This window comes from Cyprinus carpio, chromosome B17, assembly GCF_018340385.1.
Source record: "Cyprinus carpio isolate SPL01 chromosome B17, ASM1834038v1, whole genome shotgun sequence".
In the NCBI taxonomy this organism is placed as follows: domain Eukaryota; kingdom Metazoa; phylum Chordata; class Actinopteri; order Cypriniformes; family Cyprinidae; genus Cyprinus; species Cyprinus carpio.
In genome coordinates this window covers 28,126,132-28,152,108 of record NC_056613.1, presented here as the reverse complement: position 1 = coordinate 28,152,108, position 25,977 = coordinate 28,126,132, and the positions used below count along the sequence as shown (strand labels likewise).

The following is a 25,977-nucleotide window of genomic DNA, read 5'->3' as shown; positions in this document are numbered from 1 at the left end:
AACGCTAATGCTCCTTTTACTTTCTCCTGTCATTCGGGAGGTCGGTTTGATAAAGGTTTTTAAAAAAGATTTCCCATGATGCCTCTGGTTCCAAGCATGAGCCAAACAGTGCTGCAGTGCATTCCTGGGACGACACTGACTTGACTGTGTGTGTGTATGTGTGCGGGTGTGTGTGTGTGTGTGTGTGTGTGTTATTAAGCTGCTTCCTCATACAGACGTCTAATTAAAGCATTTTATTCCACTTCATTTACAACCAAAAGAGAAGCTTTAGTTCTTTAGTGCCAACAACCGCACATTACATCTGCAGGAAAACAGCATGGTGAGAATGACTGAGAGAGCGCAGCTGTCCGAGGACATGAGTGTTTGTGCAGATGTGTGTGAAGGTTATTCAGAGCTAAATGAACTGTTGCTCATGTATGCTTTTGGGAAAGAGGTTGACTAGTCTATTAATTCTGCTGCTAGTCTGTGTTGAAAAAATGTAGAACATAAAAAGTATGACTTTGAATTGAATCAATGATGAAGAAAATTAAGCTGAAACTCTAAATATGATGAAAACATGAGTGGGTGAGTGATTAGCATAAAGTTAACACTTCTCTGGATGTGAGGGCTAGTAAATATATGAGTAGACAGGTTGTGTGCAGGGCTGAGGTGTGCGGTCTATGTTTACGGGTGAGTGCAGCGGTTAGGGTTAGGGTTAGGGTTTTAGGGTCCGGATCACTGCTCTCCTCCGAGAGCACCCTCAGCTCGGTCCATGAGGAGCAGGAACAGTGCTGTGGACGGCGTCTCAGCAGGAGGCTGTAATTAGTGTCTTTAAGCTCAGCCTCTGATGGCACTGCCTCCACGTTCATGCCCCATTAGCCTGAAACAAATGTCCGAGCCAAACTAAACGGTGACTTTGACTCTCTTCGAGACAGGCTGGAAAATGTGAAGCGCTTCAGCCCACTTAATTTGCCTTTTAACTCTTTTCTCATTGCAGTTGTTGTGATCACATGTGTTATATAATCATCAGCACAGCTTCAATCTAGTGCTCAACTCTAAACTAACTGTTCTGCTTCAGCGTCTACAGAACATGACGTCTTGCCTACAATCTAAAATGTGCTAACTTGTAATTATTATATTGATGAGCTATTTCTACCTGATTTAAGCCATAAAATTTGGTTTGTTGATACAAATGAATGTGTTTAGGTTAATTCAGTAATATTAAATAGTATTTTTGACTTAAATATAAACAGTTTAGATGTTAGAATTTTATTTTATTTATTTTTTTGTGTGTGTAATTAAGCCAAATCGGCTATGTAAATTTCTGTTGTAATAATTCAGCAATGTGATTCTTGAGGTCATGTTATATAGCGAATATAGTCAGAGCTGCAGGGTGTTGGACATTATTCTGTCATTCAGCTCTTTAAGTGAGTATAAGATTGAAAATTGTGACATTGTGAATTTCTGTAAAGCTACTTTGAAACAGTGTGTATTGTGAAAAGCTGTACAAATAGAATTGACTTCTAATATATATATATATATATATATATATATATATATATATACTTTACTATATTATAACTGTAATATATAAATAAGGATTTAACATCACTGTAACATTCGGTTGATCAATTGCCAGGAACCCAGGCTGATATGCAGATCCATATTTAATAATTAGTATTGTATTTAGTATTTAATGGTGAGAAACTGAACTTTAGTCTGCTTTTTACAGTCATTTTTGCTGTTGTCTATTTTATGTGGGTCAGTGGGATCCAGTTTAATGTGGACACACACTGTCTGTCTCTCTACAGACTCAAGAGTGAACATAGTGTACATAGTGGTCACGTTTGAGCCAGAAAGAGGCAGAGAGAGAGAGAGCGAGAGAGAGAGAGAGAGGGCATGTTTTTTCCTTCTCCAAGGGTACTGCTTTTCCAAAAGAGCCTGGGGCGAGACTGCAGCACCTCGTCTCCCGGAGGCCTTTGGGCGTCTCCTAATAGCCCCCCCCTCATCTGCCCCCATCTCAGAGGTGCATGATGGGATACTTCCCCTTCCCCCTCTCCTCTTCTCCTCGTGTCGTCCTCATGTTTTGTGCTGGAGTTCACATCCGCACAGGTTCAAATGGTAGAGTTGCCAGGGAACAGTCAGAGGCCATTAGTGTTTGGGACGATTCGCCCTGCGGCGCTGCAGCACTAACCAGTGAGCGGGGGGGCCATGTAGATTAGCAGCTTCACATGTAATGAGCAAGTTTGCCCTTTTCTTTTCTTTTCTTTTCTTTTCTTTTCTTTTCTTTTCTTTTCTTTTCTTTTCTTTTCTTCTGCCTCTGTCTCTCTCTCTCTCACTCTCTCTGTCTGTCTTTGTTCCATGCCACTAATCCCATTGCATCATTTTTTTGATTATTTCCACTCCTTTGACTTACTGTCATGTGTGTGAGCATATTTTCACTAGTTATAGTGTGATATATAATGACCAGTTTATTGGCTGATTTTTGGATAGATTATTGGTATCAGCTAAAAACACACCCTGTTATCAATGCTCAAATGTACACACAGGATAATGACATTTTTATGTGTGAATGAATGTGAATGAATATAAAATGAATGTCCACTGCATTTCAGCAATGCTGTGTACATTTCATTCTCTGTCATTAAATTGCATTATGTACTTGATTTACTCTAGATCTGTTGAACACACACTGATCTCTAGACGTGAGTGTGTGTTTGATTTGTGTACATATAGATTTGGTTATCAGTGATTGTTTCTGTGAGTGTGTGTGTGTGAGGGGCGTCTGGTTTCACCCCGAGCGGTCAGGGGCTGTAGGGTAATGAAGCGACAGGTCAGTCTGTAAATACATGCGGGTCGCTCCGGCCGCTGTGAGCAGGAGGCTATCGTGTTGCAGTGAAAATGGAAACGTCAATAAAATTAATCTGGCCACCTTTTGGCCTGGACTGCTTGCTGTGGTCCACTCATAACACACCACAACAAGATGAGTTTACACTCCCAAACACACACAGACCTTCTCCAGTGATGTCATTAGAGCAAACGCCAGAACTTGTGCTCCGTTTGGCCTGTGTTTGACCACCACACCGGTCCAGTGTTGTTCTGAGTGTCTCTGAACTTGCAGTTTGAATGAGTGTGAATTTCAGGCGTTTGCTGTGAGGTTACTTCCAGATTAGCACAGATCCACATGGCGAGGGCAATAAAACAGCACTAGAGAGAAAAATAATAGATTAAAACAGAGAGGGGAAGGAAAGGCTTTCAACTGTCCTTGTATTCTTCATGTATTTTGCATTTGATTACGCCACCCATCGGATCTGTTCTCTTTCTTCCTTTTTCAAGTGATTAGTTGAAATATTAATGCGTGATTATTGCTTATATAGGTGCACGTGATTGATGTCTCCCCAAAAACAGAGAGACATGCAAGTGTAAATTTGTAGAATATCGCAGTGTAGCGCAGGAGTTTTTCTGATACATAATTTAGATGCCCTGAAGGAAGGCTTTCAAGGCATTTTTGCCCAAGGCCAAGAAAAAATAACTGACTTTTAAAAGTAAATCATTTTTTGCTAATGCACAATTAATGGCAGAGGAGAAAGAAAATAAGTCTGGGAAGTAGGTTATGAAGAGACCCAAGCTGCACTCACACATGCACAAGACGGACACTGATGGACATAAGCACAGGAGTGTCAGATGTGATATGCAAATGAGGTGCAGGAAGGGAAGGGGCTGCAGGGTTGTGCATTTGTGTTTATCACATTGCAGCTTATGTCTTTGCAACCGTCCTGCATGATGTCAAGCAAAATAAGAATTTGTCTTTTAGGGTTTCTGTAAGTTTGTGTAATATTAATGTGTAAGATTGTGTGCCGCGTTTCTTAAAAGCTCTCATTTTGTCCAGGAGATGGTTTAGACAACAGCGTGGCCTCACCCGGCACGGGCGACGACGACGATCCAGACAAGGACAAAAAGCGTCAGAAAAAACGGGGCATCTTCCCCAAAGTCGCAACCAACATTATGCGGGCATGGCTCTTCCAGCATCTCACAGTAAGTCTGTCTTTATGAGTATAATTTATGAGTATAAGTGCTGAGATCTCACACTGAACTCTTACATACTAGAATAAATACACAGTCATTGACATAAAGACACCAGTTAGATCCGGCCCTCAAATCTGATTGGATTTGGAAAGAATGCCAACAGCACTGGGACTTTTCGCTGTTTGTATCACTCCACTTGACTGTGTTGCAGAAATAAATTATTTAGCCATATTGTGTGTGTAATGTCATTCATTATTAATTTCCGTATCAAAATATCTGAGCATTTTCACACTTGCAGTAAGTGCTGCCTTGTGTATACAGCTAAATCACAGCCGTAGTGATACTCACAACAAACGCGAGCATGTTCTTCCTCATTAACTGAGAAGGATTGACCAGTCTAGTTCTGAAAATGCTGTTTGGTAACACTTTATTTTAAGGCGTCCTTGTTACAAATGTTACATGTACTTACTATTATAATAACAATTTATTATGCATAATGACATGCAAGTAACCCTAATCCTAACGCTAACCATATAGTAAGTACATGTACAATGGTGGCCAAAATGATTAGAACACTTGGCATATTTAAGAGGTTTCAGTTGTTTTTGTTGAATTGGCCATGACAATACTCATAAAACAAACTATTGCCGGAACTACCTGGACATTAAAAATGATGGACCGGCCCCTCAAAGTCTGGACCTCAACCCCATCGAGCAAATTCGTGGCAAGCTGGGAAATAAACTGGACAGATCTATTGTAGATTCAAAGAAAAGCCTTTGGCTTGAGCTGCAGAAGGCATGGGATAACATTAGTGTTGAAGTTCTCAGGAAATATACTGACACTATGCTCAGAGAGATGTGCTGCTGTAATCACTGCAAAAGGTGGACATACCAAATATTAAAGTTAAAAGTGAGATACTCACTTTATTTGATATTTGTTGTGCTCAGAGCAACCACCTGCATGTTTCATGAACATTATGAAATGAAAACATGTTTGGAGGCAAAAAAAAATGTCAATATTTTCAGATCTGTTAGGTATTCTAACAATTTTGGCCACCACTGTAGGTAATTAATATTACTCAGTACTGAGATGTATAGTGAAACTGTAACAAGGATACCTTAAAATAAAGGATAACCTGTTTTTTCATCAATTCTTCCCAAAGAACATTTGTGGGGTTCAGTGTAGGTCTCCGTCGGTCCGAACACTAGTGGTTAAGAGTGTGTGTGTGGGTTTGGAGAGGTGGCACGCGGGGTCGTGTTCCATCAGGCTCTCTGATGTCACGACATCATCCACGGCTCAGGATATATCGATCAGGACAGGAAGGGTCAGGTTTCTGAGGGAGGTGCTGCCGTTTCTGAGCACATGAACGCAGCATGTGCTCCTTAAGAAACTGAGAACTGCAGTCTGTGTATTTGAGGGACATGCCCTGCAAACCTTGACGTCCAACTGCAGTCCAAGTCTGGACCCGGTGATCAAAATAACGCTCCTTAAACACAGCTAACTAAAAGGGCTGTAAATCCATTAGAAACTGCTGTGGGGTAATCTGAACTCTGCCATGTGCTTATAACTCTCATCATCATTAGAACGACTCCACCGTAGCCCAATTTGACAGACAGACAAAGATGCCTTGCTTTTCTCTGCTTTATTCTTGTGCTCTTTTCATTTGTCGTCCCCTTCACACTCCCAGAACCACTTGGTGTGCTCAGCTTGTGTGTAAAACAGTGAAGGAGGCGTCAACCCACCACCTACCTCGCCGCTTTTACCCACAAACGCCTCTCGCTTCATTCACTCGGCTCCATATCACGCAGGAATTTCGCGCTTTTTTCAAAGATCATTAGGCATCTTTACTGGCAGCTCGGGAGATCCCCATTCACGACATTCACAAGAGACTCACTCCTGTTCTTTAAGATTTGTTTTAAATGCAATGAAAACGTAAGAAGAATTTTCATTAGTGGAAATGCAGAAGTTTCCTTCATCCTTTTAGACATTTCTCTTATTTCAGAGCCTATTATGATCGCGAGCAATAATCCATCCTTTTTAATCCACCTTTCTATTTTTCCATCCTTTTTTGACCAAAGAGACTTAATTGAATTATCCCGAAGTACCGACTGCAGCCCCCCGTGCAATCCTTTACACCGCACGGCCGTGCCACACACCAACACATCAGGCCTTTTATTTTAATTTGTTAAGCAAATGTATTTTCCAGTTCAGGATGCATTTGTGTGCGAGTGAATTCATGGGGACTTTGGCCCTGAATGGCCTGTAGTGGCAGCTCTCCATTCAACCATTCATTAGAGGGGGCAAAAGAAAAGCGGTGAGGTTGTATTTTCTCCACCGCGGGGCCAAAGCTGAGCTGCTCTTCCATGAGCGGTGGGGGTCCCTTTACATATGTTCTCAACATTGAGCCATTGTCACCTATTCTGAGGGGCTCAAAAGGACGTAACCCCTTCCCTCCCCCCCTTTCCATCCCCCACGCTCACAAAAAAAGCGCAGACTAACAGTTACAATTGTGGGCTAAAATCAATGGCCTCCTCTTCCGAGGAACAGTCTCTGAGTCCACCCTTATAAGTCTCTCTGAGCCACAAGCCAATCCCACAGAGGTGCAGAGGATGGACCCACAGGAGAGGCATTTGGCACATTCTGCACCCGACCGAAGAGCTTCTGCAGAACTCCAGAATTTGGGTCAGAATGTGATGCATTCGAAGCCCCAGAGATGTACTCTTCCTCCTGGAGCCCTCTGGATCTCTTCCAGTGCCATTAGCGGGTGAAAATCCCAGCTGACTGCCGTAAGCTTTCCCATACAGCACAGAGCTTATGTTATCGGAAAGATATACTCCACTGTGGGGTGTGTTGCTCTATTAGGCTTCATATTTAATGAGCAATAAGTATAAGAACCTTCTACGTGGCTCACAGAGAGAGAGAGACGCAGGGCAGCGGTGAAGTGTAGTTTGTACTGACACCACTGCAGGGTCACCCAACAGTTTAATGGAGACAAACTTTGAATCCTCTCAATTAGTCAGTTGGTGCCCTCAGTGTGTCTCCTGCTAAGATGAGGGTCAGCCTGAAATGAAAACAGGAAGCACTCAGATACAAAGATAGCACTCCAGGCCTGTGCTGTCCTTTCACTTGGGTAAACCTTCAAAAAGCTGTGAAAATAAATAGGCATGAAATGCGAATCAGCCAGTGGCATGAGTTTGGGGCGGGACCGTCTGGGGAAAACTGAATATTTAGTGGAAAAGAATAATGTGGGGCAGGACTAATCCATAAATCCAGCCAATCTTTATCCCTTTATCCATTTGGAATTGATTGGGTTATGAAAAGTAAGCTGTGATACTATTGTATGTCCTGGCCAGGATTTCTATATTGCCTAAAATATCCACGTTTTGGCTTTGTTTGCACTGTGCAGAACAATTGTTGCATGACAAAGTAGCATGAGAGCTCTAGAGAGCAGACGGCTTCTTGTGCTTTGGAATCGCTCTCACGGTACTGTGATGTCATACACCGGTCGGTATGCTCAGTGCTGCTTCAAGTCCAACACTAATATGTACACTAATATCTGCATCGCTTTGACCGTTCTCTGTAGATCCCACCTTCTCACGCACGAATGTCTGAATTTTATTGCTCAAATGATCATTACCTTCATTAAGTATGAAAACAGGAAACCAAAGCCAAAACCTGGATATTTTAGGCAATATAGAAATCCTGGCCAGGACGTGTCCTGGGAAAATGGCACGTTTGGTCACCCTATATTATTGGCCAATGTTAATTTTACCTAAGAACACAGCTTTTACGTCAGCTGAACAGTAATTTCAGCAGTGGAGAATGTTATTACGTGATGCTTTCTTCAGAATAACACTTATTAAATGTAACGGCATTTAATAAAGAGGGCTGACTTGTTGGGAAATCAGTCAAATACAGGCAGCTGATGGAAACATCCTTAATCAGAGACACAGCAGCAAGAGTCACGAGTTCGTTTCTCATCTCATTTGTTCAAGAGTGAAAAGCCTCATCAGATAATTGTGTAAACAAATGAGCAGGATCAGCCAGTGATCAGCCAGTAGAGTCACACAGTAAAGCAAACAGACCCGCTCTTGAGGCTCGTCTCAGACTAAACATTTGGGCTGATCTGCTCTGACTGAAGCTGTTTGCATGTCTGATTCACGTCAGTGTTCATTTCCACTGCAGCACATCTGACAACAGTTTCAAACAAGGGACACACTCACAAACACAAAAAGCACACTTAAAAACTTCACAACACACATAAACATGAAATGTGGTCAGTAGGTTCTCTACATGCACCCCCCCACCCCCCGCCGCATGTAAACTCAGGGTTTTCTCAGCAGAGGTTTCCTCCCTCACTGTGTGCTCTAATGCAGGGCATTCTTAAAGCAGCGGTTTAATTTAAGGCCCAGCGAGGTTGTTTTGTGATGCTCCAGGGGTTGCAGTGGGGCAACACTAATCTATCATGGGCTTGTTTGCCCTATGTCAGCAGTGCAGCCTATATAACAGTTCTGTTCTGTGTGTATGCATGTATAAGGAAACCTGAAGACCAGAATCATAATTTACCCTGCTGAACCTTCAGATGTGTGTACTAGCATATCTGACGTGTTGTTGCTCAAGTAACTATTAACATTATGACTTAGCTGATCATCAACATAATTATCACATCTGAAAGTGAAAACTGGCCAAATTTTACATTAATGTGTGCTTTGCACTCCTTGTGGCAACACTGAGAATGCAACACAGTTTTGGTGAAGCTGTGTGTTGGATAGTCACCCTACAGTCAGGACACACTCTGGCTGCTGTCTGCCATTTGTTCTGTTGATTCCTCCTGATCTCGCCGAGCTGTAAATCTAGAAATCAAGTTATGTCGCTGTAAACGGCCACTGCTGCAGTCAGTTTGTCAGAACCTCCGAACCAGAGAGGCTGAAAGTTCAGATGTCCATATCGAGTGACTCTTTTGTTCTTGCAAGTCGTGGAATTAAATGAGAAGCCACATCCACCTTCCTCTGTCATATGCAAGGATTTAAAAATAGCTACTTTCTGTGTGTGTGTTTCCAATTCTTGGTTATCAGTTGGGTTGCCAACCATTCTGTATAATACAGAATTGTCCCGAATATAAGGCATCAAAGAAATGCGGCATACGCCGGATTACCACCATACGAATAACACCATACAGTACATATAACATTAAAATTCCTTTTAGAATAATTGGACATATCTAGGTTATGCAAACAAATATGATTATTTCTGAGAACCTTTTATACACTTTTTATACATATACTTAACTGTAGACACACTGAAATGGCATACACTATGTGGTAAAGTACAAATACTTTGAGCATCCCTTATCCTATAAAGAATCACAGTTGTCCCTTATTTTCCTTTTCTGAAGCCGTCAGCCCTAGTTATTAGTGTTCCTTGGAAGAGGCTTTGGCATCAGCTAGCATTTGGCATTAAGTTGTTCAGCATCAACATTGACTTTGCCTCTTAGATTCATGTCTGTGACATTTAAAGATCTGCAGCACACACTAACATGCTTCAGCATTCTTATAGGTCCAATTTAGGCAGCAATGGCAATGAAAGTAAATTTGATTGTTGTCTGATTTTAGGCACTTTCTTTAATGTGTCCCTGTTTTGAACTGTTGCAGCTAAATTTTTCTTAAAATATGGCTGTTTGTAATAACATTTTTAACCTAAAGGCAATCCTCTGTCTTGATTTTGTCTTTGAGCATCATGTATGATTTGTACGTTATGGAGTGTTTATCATGTTTCGATGCTTTCTAGAGATAAACGAGTCTCTCTGAACCTCAGAGATAGAGCAAAATCTTTCAGTTGAGGGATGACCTTGCTGACACTTGGAATGTTCCTACATACTCAGACTGACTCGGTATTAATAAAGATGGCTTGAACAGGCTGGAACACGCTGTTCCATGCATGTGTGTTTGAGGGGAATGCATCTGCTCTGACCTGAAATACACACAAACAGTGAGGAGAACAAGAACTTTAGTTTATTAACTCTCTCACATCTCACTGACCTCCACCCAGACAAGTACACAAGTGAAGGTTATAGATTTGTTGAAAGTTTAACTAATGTGCTCAGCCTGATTCTCTTCAAACTGTTTCTCCTCCATTGACATAAATAAGTAAACTTGTGATATTAGAAGATGCTAATTCCTGCTGTGGCACCCTTTTGGCAAAGCTGTAAATAATCAATTGTGTTTTTGTGAAATCAATGCATGCATTCACATACTTATGTAGAGTATGTCTCAGGCCAAAAAGAGGGAGGAACTAGAGGTGTGGTCGAAGAAACATCTCAGATATAGAAGCAGAAAACTAAGAAAAGATGGTCGTGCGTGCGTGTGTTTGTGTGGAGCAAAAATCAAAACCAGACAGTGTTTCTCTGTTTAGTTTGTCAAGGGACTGGCGCTCCTCTGAATCCCAGAGCTCTATTTCTGCTCTGTGATCTTCCCGCCCATTCTCTGCTGCTGTTTTTATTCTGTTTTGTTTTTCCAGCACTTCTCCTCACGGGCCTCCCTCTGAGCTCTGTCTGCACCTCCATTCTCTATTTCGTAATGACAACCGAACGCTGTGACTGCACAATATCATTTCATATTTTGAATGGTGCATCAAAGGCAACAAACAAAATGCACCAATTTGCTGTGGTTTCCGTTCAGCCTCCCAAGACCCTGGCAAACTGGGGCCTTCTATCGCCTGGGCTGCCACACTGTGGTGCCTATATCTGATCCTCACTGTTCAGTTCAAGCTCATAATGGAGTTTTTCATGATGACTTAAACCAGTGAGCAGTATCAGAAATATCCACAAAATGGCAAAGAAAGAAGGCAGAGATAAATAAAAGACAGACAGATATCCTAATCAGACTGGACCGTTTTGGCTCCAGATGCGAAAGCATGTGAATATTGATCAGATCGCAGTAGTTGTAATGTCCCCGGGGCACAGCAATCCCTGCTCAAATCTACAGCGATTTAGATAAAGAGACTTGGCGAGACATTACGGATTTCAGCAAGCAGAACCTCCTCCTCCTTTCTCCTCCTCCTCTCCCTCTTCAACTGGGGTGCAGAAGAAAAGCAGGGAAAACCTGTAATTACACACACTCTTCTGAATCTCCCTTAATGTTCATTATTTGAAACCGGCGGCAATTACAAGTTCAAAGAGGTTTAGAGGGCCAGCAACCCGCATAATCGTCAGCAAATGAAGTATAGCATGTTCACAGCAGTACTGGGGGGGGGAGGGTGAATCATACATTTCCATACAGGCATAAATCTCTGCCACCTCAGGGCTCCGGCATGCACTATCCTGGCTTTGCAATCCTCTTAGCCACGGCTTTTTGTCTGCCTTCACCCACCAGCAACCCTCTGACATAGAAAACATCAAACTTCACCCTGGCTTATGTCATACAATCACTGCTGTTTGTCCTCATGTCTGTGGCTGCCAGGCCGCCCACCCTCTCCTCCAGATTACTCCACTCTGTTTCTCTCTCCTCCTCTCTCTTCCTCCCATCTGATGAAACATCCACGTGATGCATGCGCAGAAGTGAGCGTGTCCCGGTAGGTGTATCTCGGTTACCTTTGCAGACAGTCACATCGGCTAATTCTGTCCACAGGTGGCTCTTTGCACATCGAGAGGAGGGCTAGTGATGCCGGCGGTTAGCTCTTATTTCAGAGCCGCCCAACTGGCGGTCATTGTATACATCCTCTTCTACATCTAGAACTCCACACAAGAGGCTCTTTTTCTGTCTCTGTGCCATGTTTATCTTCTTCCTCTGTCCCGGTTCAGTGCTGCAGGTCACCTCTCTTTTTGTTGGGCTTTCGTGTGCCTCCCCCGGTCAGCTGTGCTGATGTTTGCATTAGGGATCTTTGATAAAATCTCCATAGGGACCTGCTCTTGTGCTCACACCATTTCCTCCCTTCTACTCTCATTGTTTGTCTTGCTTGCATGGGGAACATACAACTCCCACCTGAATTCAATAAAACGGCAACGCTCCTTGGCATGGTGAACATCAGACAGTTCATTTTTCATCCAGCAAAATCTCCTCAAAAGGAAGCGAAGGCTGGCTTTTTCATTAAGTGGCCCATCCAGGCAGGCACATGCATCACAGCAGAGCCCATGTTTGCCCAAGCAAATGTGCATATTAGAACTGAATCCACAGGGAGATTAATGGACTACTGCCTCTGTACCATTGATTATCTCCACGCCATTTTTCCCTCTTCCTGCACACATATTAAAAAGTAATGAAGCCTACGGAGGAAAGGAAGGCAAGACTTCACGCATCATTTTACGTTATCTGGACTCCAACAGCGAGGATTCTCTTTAGGGCATGGTTTGAGCAGAATTAAGTAAACAAATGTGGAATATGCCTTTAAAACAAGCTGTAGCGACTGGAAAAAAAAAATGCTTAAGCAAAGACAAACCCCTGACACATGGAGGGAACTCTGCAGATGTTAGCAATTTTGTTGTGTAGCTTTCCTAACCTTACAACGAGACCTCAATTGCTAGGATTTAGTAACCAGTGACAGCAATGGAGATGTGGAAGATCATCAAAAGTCCCCAGGATTAGAGTGATCTACAAAGCCAGTTCAATAGTTTGTTATAGGTCTCTGAACAATTTGCAGTCCATGCTTTGCCTTCTATTTGAGGAATATGAATGCCTCAGCCAGCACTGTGCATTGCCACCATTCTGTTCTCCTCTGTCATGGCCCTGCTGAAAGGGTTGGTGGGGGGGTGGCTCTTTCAGGAAAATAACTTCCTGAGACATTACGTGAATCAGCAGACAGCCTTATTGCCCAGACCTTCCCAAGAGTCTAAACTCTGGAGTTAAAGGTAAGGAACCACATTGAAAACCTGATGGGAAACAATTTTTCCTGCCCTGCAGAGCTTTGTTTTGAATGCTCTTGGCTTCATTTGGTTTTAGTATGTGGTAATGACTTCTGCACTAGATCCTCTACAGAGCCCAACCCTCAATGGCAAAGCCATTACCGAAGCACTTTTACCATTATAGAGGCACGCCGCTCGATTCCCATCAGTCAAAGTTGACTGTACTGTGCATTGGATCATGAATTATTGTGCAGCTGTAAGGAAGCGGATCAAGTAAAGGAAAAAAGCAAGAGTTAGAAAATCCACAAACACAATGGAAAGAACACAACAACAGCTGTCTTACACCTCAAGCAGGCTTCTCTGCAAAGTGATTGGAGAGGAGCGGGGCTTGGGTTACATTCCTGAGATGGGGATGGCTGGTGTTGGTTTCAGAGGTGGGGGCAGGTGGTGGGGGTGGAGACAGCTCAACAAGTTGTTGAAAAGAACACAGACGCTTGTCATCAGCCTCCAGAGCAGGGAGCCATCTGAGTGCATTTTAGTTGCAGAGGTTAATGACCTCCCTTTGCTCTTCCGTCCTGCTGGAGTCCTGTGCACAAGCAGCACTCTGCTGCGTTTCAGCTCACAGTTCTTGCTTGTGGCCTGGATCAGTCCAAAAAGCTGTGAGTGGATCCTGAAAATCCCTTTTTATCTCCCTCTAGGGCAGCACGTAAACTCTCAGAATAACGACTGTGTTTGGATTACTGGAGCTCCCTTTGATGCCTCAGTATGCGCCATGCAAAGTGCAGAAAGAAGAAAGACAGAGCCAGCACTGATATGCACTTTTTTATTTGCTGGTTTATTGGACCTACAGTACATCTACTACAGGGACTGTCCACTCAGAGTCAGGTTCCTTGCTCAAAAGCACTGTGATAGGGAAATATTCAAGAGTGCAGTTCTCACTGACCTTTCAGGTTTTAAACGTTGTGGTTTCATTAGGTAGGAAACTGTTAGCTAAAAAAAAGAAGAAAGCAGGCTACATTTCTTATTTGTGCTGCCTGTTGACCCCCATCTACTTATAAACGGTAAGCTGAGCAAGCTGTTGGTCATCCTTTCATGGGATTGTTGGGTAGCTGCCAGTTTCCTGCTTGCTTTGTCAGTGGATAAAGTCTGTAACAAACGAGAAGCCTACAGCCAAGCCGGTCAGTCAGGTCAGAGGTTAGCAGGCCTCAGGGCAGGATTGAGCAGAGGTGCACTATGGGGAGAGCACAGGCGCCTGGAATGTACCTAAAAGAGGCCCTTTGCTCTGTTCCTTAGCTCTCCTGCTCTTAGAGCCATTAAAACTCTTCATACATCCCTTAGACTAAAACATCAAGAGTGGAGAGTCCCCAGGGCTCACAGCAATCCTCTGCCAGAGTGTGCAGCGCTGACGGGAGGTCTTGATTTTCTTACAAAGTTAACAAAGCCCTGTGTAAGGAAGAGTGTTTCTGAAAGATCATAAACAACAAAAGCAGTAAGCACAACAGGTATGATTTGAAGTTTGTCTCGTAAGGTTTTTGCGATCATGACCATGAGAGATCTTGGGCTTATACTGTCCTGCTTCGGTTGGCTTGATCATTTTAGCGAGGCTGAGTTTACCAAAACCCTCCGTGACGGCCTCTCTACGCTGATACTTTGTTTAGTCCTATTGGAGAGCCAGCTAAATGGACACCATGCTTGACTTCTACATTTTTAGCATCATTAACCTACAGGAAATTGTCCATGCAGCTGTTTGCCAGCTGCTTGGTTGCTCCACATTCCAAGCTAATGGCTAAACATCGAGGTTTCCTCTACTGTGAGTTTTGACTTTAAAGAAGGTTTGACAACTCGAGTTTTCTAGTGTAACAAATTAAACATGACATTATGGGTTCAGAGCTGGGTAAAAGATGCTAAAGTGCCATTGACTGCTGCTCCCAAACCAAGCCACAGAGACAGCATGTGTAAATAATCCTTCTACTCATTAAGAAGAAATAGGCTAACAACTTTTAAAAGTTTGCTGAGCTAAATTATGTATATGTGCTATGTATACAGTATCTTAAATGAGCCTGTGATATTGCCTTGTCCTTCAGCCTCAAATGCCGGCACAAAAGTAGCCTTACAGTACTACGTGCTGCCAAGACCTGCTCGCATAAAATGGTTTGGCTGGGATATTGAGGGGTTGCTGAACTACTTTGTGGCCTGGAATGAGAATGACCCCGTTGTTCTTTGGCTGGCCAGTGGCCTTTTGGACAACATTTCTGTTCTCCAGCCCAGTCCATGTACCCCACGAGCAATAAACATCCTTTTCTCTCTCATGCAGGCAAAATATATTAAAGAATAGCATAAGTAAGTCTTGCTCTGTGGGAAGGTGGGGGCTGGACAGCAGTGAGCCATAGGTAGTAGCCCAGTGGCCTAATGAACGTGACCTGTGAGGTCTCGGCTCTGTTGCTCATGGGCACCATCTAAACTAATCAAGTCATTACAGACTGGTGAAGGCAGCGACAAGAGAGAATTCTTGTTAGGCCAGATATTTTCATTTACTTATTATTATTATTTTTTCAGTTGTGAATCTCTTCTAAGGCCAGCAGTTTGTTTGCTTCATTTCACAGGCTTTCATTTTACAGTGTGAACTCAGGTCATGTTTATCTACTTGATTTGCCAATTTGCCTCTGAGCATGAGTGGTCACGTGACTTTATGACAGCCAGTAGTGTCAACTGACAAGAGTCTTTCCCTTCCACTTCTTCCAGTCTGAAATGAAAACCACTGTTAAGGCATCGCAGGGAATATTCCTGCATGCGCATGCAGTAAAAATTGGCCAGTTGATGATGGAACCTGCTGTAAAAATGAAGTTAAACTCCTGCCCCAGAAGTGTTTGCCTGATCAGGTGAAAAGAGAAATTCTAGGGCTGTAGTGGTGAGACTTTAATTTGGTCAAATGTACACCATAAAGCCAGAGGGTTAAGAGGATGAGAAGAGATTCAGTCTATCTGCTGTTCTCCTTTCCCTACGCAAGGACATGGAGATCAGGTTCCTCCCCTTGAAAGAGCCGGCTGGCCGCGACTGTAAGAGAAGCCATGAACCTGATCTGATGATTAACTAGCCTCATCACTATGGCTGTGGGCCACATCCAGACACACACACATAGTCAAGGTTTTTTTTTCTCTTTCTCCAAGTCTACACAAACCCCTGCTGCTTTACACCCTTCACCCTCACTCTTATTTGAGGGGTTTGCAGGCATCTCTGTTAATGCTACACGTAGTCAGGGTTAGTGATTTGAACGACCCCCAAACACCAAGCAGTGAACTTCAGCACATTTTCATTTGTGCCAGAGTTCCATTTTAAAGGGATAGTTCACCCAACAATATTATTAATCCTGTTATTAATTACTCATCCTCATGTCGTTGCAACCTCGTAAGAATCCCAAATTAAAATATTTTTGATGATTATGTCGATTATGTTCAGGGGAAAGCACGTACATGTGTCGTGGTACTCTCCAAAATGGCGGAAATTGGTAACTCGGGGGAGAAGAATTGTTGAATTCTTTGCACACAAAAAGTATTCTCCACTGATGTCACATGGACTATTTTACAGATGTCCTTACTACATTTCTGGGTCTAGGAACATTTCAGTTGTGTTGCTGTTTATGCAGGGTCAGAAAGCTCTCAGATTTCATCAAAAAAATATCTTAATTTGTGTTCTGAAGATGAACAAAGGTCTTATGGGTTTGGAACGACACGAGGGTGAATAATTAATAACAGAATTTTCATTTTGGAATGAACTAACCCTTTAAGAGGCACAGGAGCTTACATTCAGTGCTGCTAGCTTCATTGAATCATTGTTTTATTGTCTAGTGTTTTTCACAAGCATTATAACCGAGAGAGCACATGTCAGTTGCTGGAACAGTTACAGATAACAACAGCCGCTAAAGAGCAGAACTTTCTCTAATTGTTTGTATCTCTCGGTGTGCGTTTTGTTTTGTGTGTATTGGACAGTTTGTGTATCTCTCACTGCAGTGGGTGTGTGTTTGGTCCCCTGCGTGGTTCTCTCTGACGGCCTTGAGAATGGGAGTGATTGATTTTTAGCGCTAATGCTTGTTTACCCTCAGCAACTGCGTTCCAGGCCAACCTCACGGGGGTACCCACCTCCTCCTCACACCCCTCCCAGCATCCCCCTCCGCCTGGCCTTGCCAATCCATGTTTTTGCGGGGCAACAGTTTGCTTGGCAGGCAAATTGATAGCTAGAGTCGCTCTAGAACCTTGCACCATCTTCAGTGAACATAAATTATTGGTGTAGAGCAAACAGGGGGGCTGGCGGCAGTCCAGCGGCTCCGAGCCCAGCCCAGCCAGCAATTGTTGTTGGGGCACAGAGAGAGAAAGAATTAGAAAGAGAGGGAGTCTAGCTGCTCTCCTCAATAGCTTTTCATGAAGCGCTGGGCTCCAGGTGCCCCTTTGAAGCCACATAAATTGAAACTGTTTTACCTCTGAAAAAACCCAGCGTGGCAGTCACGACTGAATCTGATCCCAGAGCTGCACGAAGATGCGTTTGTTCATACGTGTGCATGCAGACAAACACAATGAGTGCTGGCATGCATGCATCACACGAGCATCGGGGGGTGTATTTGCGATTGTGCATTTCATAAAACCGAGGACGTGTTCTCTTTTGTGCATGCATATGCGTGTGTGTGCGTGTGAACGAGTCTAGATGCATTCTTGCCGGCTTCCTCCTTGTTGTCTGGATGCAGCGAAGTGCTGAAGAAAATCAAACGCACACAAAACCCTACTTAAGCACACACATTTAACCTTAGACACACACAAGCTAGAGTACATAGAAGCAAGCTCCTTTTGTTCATCTTTTAAACAAAACAGTATTTTAGCTTCTGTTCTGCTGAGCAGAACTCAAACACAGTTTGACACACACTTCATGAGTCATTTCATAATCAAAGTTAGCTTTCTAAAGAAATCTAAGTCTTTCTCACAGTAAATGCAGAGTTCCTTCTTATTACAAATACAACAAACACACCATATTACAATTATTCATGAATTTGCCTTGTAAAATGGAATATATATTTGTTATATTCAAATCAGTCTTATCAAAATAAACCTGCAGCCTTCATTTGGTTGGAATATCATTTTTGCAGAAACACACATATGTAAATGCATTATTAACAGCTTCTCTAAATTTAAAATGTGCCAATCTTTCTTCAGATTTCTCTGTAGCAGATATTAAAATGTCATTCTGGGCTTTGATTGATTTTATTGGGAGTCTGTGTTATCTTGCTGCGCTCAGTTTGATTAAACATACAGAGACGATCACAGTCAATTTGAGCTGTGCATCACGGGGAAACTCAAATGCTTCAGCGATGATGGAGTAGTTGGAGAATAATTGAAACTGTTGGTAAGAGACAATGGAATAATGTGCCCTTAATTTCGATTCCACAAACCTCCAAAACAAAACAAAACAAAACGCGTGTCATATGACAGTACAGCTGTTTGTGCTATCATTTTAGCATCTAGCTAAATGCATTACGTTTAGGTTTGTGCATTTAAACACCACTGCAAGTCAAAAGGATACCGATCCACTGCACAATGGATCAATAGCCAAAAAAGCATGCACTGATACACACTTCATAAATGCACCGCATCATTCAGCCTACTGTTTTCAACAAACTACTCCTGTGCACTAATTCTTATCTCGCCTATAGCATGTGAATCGGGCTGCAGCGTGCAGTAGTTCAGTCGGGGGATGTGCTGGGTTTCATTAGGCTGCAGGACTCTTTAATTCATTGCAGTCCGGCCTCGTACTGATGAAGTCATTCATCAAGCACACGGTCAGCCGCTCCACTGGGGAGTGTGTGTGTGTGTGTGAAGGGGGGTTGATGTGTGTTTGGGGGCACTGGGGGTTCAGGCTCGATGTTACACTGAGTTGCGGTGAAGAGTACATCACACCCTGTAATTTAGCCAATAGAGTGCAAACACACATGCACACACATGCACTCTGGGAAATAAAATCGGCCCACATGCACTTGCTGTGGACTGTGTGATGCACTGACACATCCCAGAGGACTCCTTCCCCGACCGCGTGTGTGCGCTCAGAATGGCGTGAGCAGCAAAAAGCCTGTGCCATTAACAGGCTGCAGTGTAATTAACAGTTGATTCGATCGCAGGCTAGCGCTGGCATCTGCAATAAAATAAGCTGCTCATTTTTCTGTCTAATAATTTATAGACTGCACCTCTTCACATTCTGTGGTCAGTCCGTTTTTCAGGATATTGCTCCAGCTCTTAGTAATTCACTCTATTGATTGAGTTTAAAGCGACAGAAACACTTTCAATCTTTCTCTGATCTCTCATGCTAAGTTTACCCTTCTTCATGCTGTTAGCGTGTCATGCACACCGCTGGACGAAATTAATAATTCATATTAAGGTAGTGCTGTGTTCAGGTTTCACTTGTTTTGTCATTTGATGCTTTAATTTACATGCAGTGCTAGACTCGACCTGCGATGTCATTTGGACGTGCGTTACTCTGGTTGCATTTGTACTTACAGAACTCAGCATTGTTTATATTGAAAAATACTGAGAGAGAGACAGAGGTACAGTTGACTTGGTAAAGATCAGTGGCCTCATGTACAATAATTTGCACAGGTTTCATCTTATGCATAACCTACATAATTTCTCTGTGTATGACCTGCATAATCCATATTCACTTTTCCATTCATGTTAAAGAACCAAGTTTAACATAGCTGTCATCACCAAGTTTATTTTTGCTTAATCCTGATATGTGCATGGGAAATCACGTACGCATTTCCATGGCCATGTGCATCGTTTATCAGGCCCACGGTCTGTATTTACAGTGATTTGTGGAGCAGAGCTCACTGAAACCGGATCTGTTGTATATTGTTTGTCTGCGGTCAGGATATCTTAAGCTGGGTCTGAAGGGTTTTATGCACTTTCTGTTTTTTTCCTGGCAGGGACGAAAAGATATAATGTCATCTCACTGCTTGAAACGTGTCTCTGGTTTGTTGAAATCATTGGTTTTGTGGTGGCTGGAGGAAATGTGCAGCACTGTAATATTTATCACTGATATGGGATTGTTTTAATGATGCAGAAAAAACGGACAAATGCCTGAAATAACACTGACACATATAATGCAGTTTTAAGACAGCATATGAAATCAAATTAACACTTACATTCAAAATTAATAAACATTTTTGGTTTACTAGTGATTGGATTTTGGTAGATTTTGAACACACACACATAATCAACGTATATATATATATATATATATATATATATATATATGTGTGTGTGTGTGTGTGTGTGTGTGTGTGTGTGTGTGTGTGTGTCATGAATCAGCTGGCTGACAGCATGTGATGACCTATGCTGGTATGCATTCACACTGTAAGACTGAATTCAGCTTTCAGTGTTTGGTGTTTTGTAGAGAGAGAATCTGCTGCTGTCTGTGAGAGGATCACACACACACGCACACACACACACACACACACACACACACACACACACACACACACACACACACACACACACACACACACACACACACACACACACACACACACACACACACACACACACAGGAGTGTATGTGTGCTTCAAAGAAAATCAGACCTTGTCTTGCCAAGCATATGTCAGCACTTTGCAATCAAAAAATGTATTTGTATGTGCCCATTATCATATTTCTTTGTTAATGATTTTAGCATATTAAAAGCTCCAGTGTGCACAAGTAGAAATCTGATTCATGCGTCTCTTTTTCCTTCATTATTTGTTCAGTCTTACAATTGTTTTTTGATTAATTGGACACATTCCTGAAATGTTCCCTCCTCCCGCTCTTTAATTAAACCTCGGCCATTTGTTTCTCGACATGAGCGCTCAGGGTCAAAATTCAGCTGCATATTAGTCAAGCTTATTTTATGCTTTTGTTCCTGGTGACTTTTATACAATTTGTAAGATTGACCTTTTAGAAGAGAGATGTGCCACCTACACCTACTGCAGACAGCCTGGATTATCCTAACATGTGTGTGTGTGTGTGTGTGAAAGCGTGTGTTTGCTTGCGTGTGTGTGTGTGTGTGAGTATGTGCTTGTGTGTGTGTGGGTGGACATGTGTGTGTGTGTGTGTGTGTGTTTATGTGTGTTTATGTGTACGTGTGCGGGTGTACATGTATGTGTGTGTGTGCGTGTGTGTGGGTGTGTGCGTGTGTTTGCTTGCGTGTGTGTGCAGGCATGTGCTTGCGTGTGTGTATGTGTGCATGTGTGTGTGGGTGCACATGTGTGAATGTGTGTGTGAGTGTGCGTGTGTGGGTGCACATGTGTATGTGTGTGTTTGTATGTGTGTGTGTGTGTGTGTGTGTGCACGTGCATGTGTGGCGAGGGCTGAATCAAAGCGGAGCGTGAGGTTTGTTTGGTTCTTAATCTGCCTCTTAAAGACATCTGTCAGTGCGGATCACTATTGTTTGTCATGCTCGAGACACGCTCGGCACAAATTCAATCCTGCCATTTCTATCATGTCACATTTGGCAGATCAACAGTGACACAAATTGTATCATTGCATCCCGCGCGGGGATTGTGTTTGCAGGTGCGACTCCTGGCAATAAGAGACCTTTGCAGAAACGTCTTCCTTTAGCGCTTGGCCTGCGTTCATTTCTCTAACCGTCGAGGAAAGGAGGATGTTTTCCGTCTTTTTGCTCCGAATGATGCATTTAAGCTCACTGGAGAATTCATGGCTGTACGGATCTGTGTGTTTAGTGTGCGGGATTTTCTGCGGCTGTTTTAACGCATCCTTCTGTTAAATCAGTCCTATTCCGATTCACCTGCACCTCTCTCCCTGCTGATCTCTTGTCATTTTGGTGTTTGCATCATACAAGCAGCAGAAACAGCAGCACTACACACAGTCTCCAACTTCAGTCTTTCACTAAAACTGAACACGCACAGAAAGACACTTTCCTTTGCTGCAGACATATTGTGAAAGATGCATATAAAATTGCGATAGTGCCATGACTTCAACACTGGGGGTAGAGACATTTTTTTTTTTTTTTTTTTTAAGATTTAAAGGGAATAAATAAGGGGTTACACTTTGTTTTGATTGTCCCATTCAGACAATCTGACGACTCTCAACTATATGTCAACTAACTCTCATTAGAGTATTAGTACATTATAAGGTCGGGGTTAGTTAGTGGAATAAGTTGACATAAGTTGCATATCATGTTATCGAATATGAGGCAGACAGTCACTCATGCTCTAATAACTGCTAGTCTAAAGTGGACTATTGAAATAAAGTGTTAGCAAGTAATAAAAAGAGTTTATTGTAATCAGTTTGATCTATTTGCTTTTTTTTTAAAGTACACACACATTTACTCTTAATCATATGCCTAACATTTCTATTGTTAAAGTTATAAGCAAATATTAATTGCTTAGCTGCTCATATTGTACCTCACACTCTTTGACTGTTAAAGCTGAAGTGTTGTGATGGAATTCCCCCACCTAAAGTAAAGCCCCGCCTTCTTTGATTTGATTGGCCATCTCAGTTTTTGTGACACTGATGAGGCAGACAAGTCTAAAATATTTTATTTAAACTTTTGATCATCCTAAGAGCAAACAGAGTGGTGTGTGATGAAGCACAGCAGAAGCAGCATCGTGAACGTTTCTAACGTTTGGGTCAGAGAGCAGTTCGTTGCTGCTGCTTGTCGACTAGTTGCTGTTGTTTAGCTGTGAGTCATTGCACTGCTTGATTCGTGATCCTGATGGAGTGTGTTCTCTTGTGTTCTCTTGCAGCACCCGTATCCTTCAGAAGAACAGAAGAAGCAGCTCGCTCAAGACACAGGCCTCACCATCTTACAAGTAAACAACTGGTGAGTAGAGCCACTTTTCATCTCTTTTGCCAGCAGTGTTGACCGTCGGAGATCATTTGCATGCTGACTCTACTCATGCATTATCACCGCGGCTCTTTGCTGTTCGACACACATTTGTGTCCCTTTGATGCATTAAGAGGAAGAGGACAGTGTGCACCTCCTCCTCAAGAGAAGACACCTCCCCGTCCCCGATCTGCTCCCCGCCGGATTAGAGCCGCGGCGCTCTGGCCGGCAGCGTCTTTGTAGATGGCTTAGCTCATAACTGGAGGTGGTGGATTAAATAAAATGATCACAGAGCCAAAGAAATGATAAAGGCATTATTTATCAAAATACTCGGCCGGGCTCTTTTTTTTATCGCAGGCTTAATTTCCTTCGCTACATTCTGCAGCCGATGTTCAGATTAATTGAGCTGACAGCTTCTTTTCAAAACACCGGGAAGGTATTTGCACGGATTTTCTGGCCTTACACAAACTTAATTATACAGAGCGCTATTTTATCAGTCTAATTCTGTGTAGTGGAGCTTCTATTTACAAATGAGAAGTCCCTGCCTTTTATTCACGGCTTCCCTTAATGTATTTATCAAAGCGGACTCATTTACGTGGCGCTCTATCTGTCGGGTACAGGCGGCGGCTCTCGGCTTTATCGGCCCGCAGGCCCGCGCACCACCCCGGGGTCAATTGATTTTTTTTTTGCTTTTGTGATTCAATTTTCCCCCTACACCTCATTCTGGTGCCGGCTCACAATGAGCAACACACCCGGAGAATGAGCGTGATTTGTCTGCCGGATCTGGCCAGGTCCTTAAATTGGCCACAGGAATGCCGTTATCTGCCTTTCACGCGCCCGGCGGTGTGGATGGTGTTTCAATTACAGCGGTTACCGAGCTTTCATGCCGTCACACACCTACGGCAGCAGAACATTGAGCTGCTTTGCCTGTTTCATGCTGATTAATGCTGAAGTAACCCACGAAAACCACCAAGAGAGAACGAGAGAGTGAGACGAGATCAACACTCAGTTTGAGACTCCAGATACTGAAAGACTTGAGTCTATCTATCTATCTATCTATCTATCTATCTATCTATCTATCTATCTATCTATCTATCTATCTATCTATCTATCTATCTATCATCCGTCTATCTATCTATCTATCTATCTATCTATCTATCTATCTGATTGTCCGAGGTTAGGTTGTATTTGTGGTAGCATTCGCTCAGCTCTCAGATCCTCCTGACGTTCCTGCTGATGGGCCAGAAGGGCCCCGGAGTCCTCCTGTGATGGCCTGCTTTGATATAGAGCAGAGGGGAGAGAGATGGGCAGGACGAGGTTTGCATGGACGTCCTGAATCAGGTCTTTGTTCGGGGGCACAATCAGACCTGGAGGAGGCACAAGGGTGCTCTGTGTAACGTGTCAATAGACAGCGTGTCTCCTGCTCTGACAAGCCTGTCTACCTGTCCATCTCTCTCTGCGCCGTGGATCTGATCTCTGCTCTGCGTGTGTGTGTGTGTGCATGTCTGTGAGACGGTCACTGGTGTTGGTGCTTCACTATGTAGCAGTGGGTAATTAGATCTGAAACTGTACAGCAATCCTGTTTGACCTGTTTGAGAGAGAGATGCTTTACACACCACCAAGTGCAGCACACACACACACACACACACACACACACACACACACACACGCGCACGCGCACGCACACACACACACACACACACACACACACACACACACACACACACACACACACACACACACACAGCATTATGAAAGAGAGGTGGGTTTGTCTCATTACTGGTTGCTCTTGTTTCTTCAACTTCAGGATCTTTTCTGTCCCAGGGGTTAACTTTTATTGAAACTGTCTTGGAATTGTTTCACCATGCCCTCATCATATATATGTATTTTTTTAATCACAGACCAAACCATAAGAGTTAACCATAAAAATACTCTATAAAAATATTATTTATTACACATAAAACTGTGATCCAAACAAACAGTGAAATAATCACAAACCATTTCAATATGTCAAATTGGTTTTCGTTTTCAAATTTAATTTTTTTTTCAAATTCGTTTCAAATGTCATTTCCACCACAGAATAAATGATGATTTGAAAAGTGACTCTATAACAATGAATCATGGAAACTCATTTGACTAATGATCTGACAAATGGAGAGTAATAGGTGACTTACGAACAACCTCTCCTCTCTCTCTATCTTCTCTTGTATCCCTAGTCTCTCTCATCTCTCCCTCTCTCGACAATCTCTCGTCTCTATCCACTCTCCCCCTTAATCATTCCAGCCCGCTTACAAAACAACAGTGTCTCTCTATTCTCTCACCCCCACCATTTTCTCTCTCTCTCTATCTCTCTCTCTCTCTCTCTGTCTCTCATCTCTCTCTCTCCTCTTCTATGAGCTCTCTCTCCGTTCCTCCCTCGATCCTTTTTCTCTCCCTCTCTCTCTCTCTCTCTCTCTCTCTCTGTGTATTGCTCATCTGTTGTTGTTTCATCAGTTGTGTCTCAACATCTGAAGCTGAGGCGTCTCAGACTGAACCATCTGTGCTGGCGTCCAATCTGTGGCTCTGTTTTAGACTTTATATGAATAATCATCATAGTCTGCTTATACTGAGACGACTGAAGAAAGGTTTCATAACTCTCCCCCCCAACCCAAACTAAAAACAGAAAAAAACAAACAGATCAGCTTTATGCTTTTTATGACCCTTTCACTTGGCACAGCCAGCTGTTATGAAATTCAAAATAATGGCTTAATATTTTCCAAATGTGATGTATAAACGTATAAACTGGCCTGTGAAGATGTTTGATTTTCCTGCTCAGAGCATGGGAAAGTTTAAACACACAGATCTACTCAGGTCTGTCTGTCTCTGTTACACACTGGCACAGTCACGACTGAAGTTACTGGTCATCCATTTAACTTTGACCTAGATCAGAGCGTCCAGTCTTTTCCTGGAGTCTCGCGGGCCACTCTTTCTAAATATACCGCGTGAGAGGACGAGTGGAGATGAGCGGCGGCGCGAGCTGCTGGCAGAGAACATCATCAGCATCGCTTGCATTTAGGGACCGCTAATTGGCAGTTAATTAGCAGAATTGACTCAGTTGTTGGTTCCCATGTGCCATCCTCACCCCCCGCTCCAGCTTCTCTCTCGTAGTGCCAGAGCGCCCATCCGCTTTTGGCACACTAGTCTGCATCTGGCCGATGGATGCCGCACATTTAGACCAAATCAGAAAGATCCTCTTCACAGGAACCCTGTTCAGCTGAGAGAGGAAAACTCCTGCAGGACAGAG

General features: G+C 43.0%; 1 protein-coding gene across 8 annotated transcripts in view; it reads left to right on the top strand.

Annotated features, from left to right (window-relative positions):
* meis2a (Meis homeobox 2a) overlaps positions 1-25,977 on the top strand; it is a 66,450-nt gene that overhangs the window by 23,274 nt on the left and 17,199 nt on the right. For 6 of the 8 annotated variants that reach the window (XR_006156903.1, XM_042742996.1, XM_042742994.1 and 3 more), the window contains exons 8-9: positions 3,869-4,014; positions 22,615-22,691. Coding sequence is in view for 7 of the 8 variants with exons in the window: in XM_042742996.1 (XP_042598930.1) it covers positions 3,869-4,014; positions 22,615-22,691 (223 nt within the window). In the remaining variant the exon portion in view is untranslated. The remainder of the gene's footprint in view (positions 1-3,868; positions 4,015-22,614; positions 22,692-25,977) is intronic. The other 2 variants (XM_042742995.1, XM_042742992.1) reach the window with 1 other exon arrangement.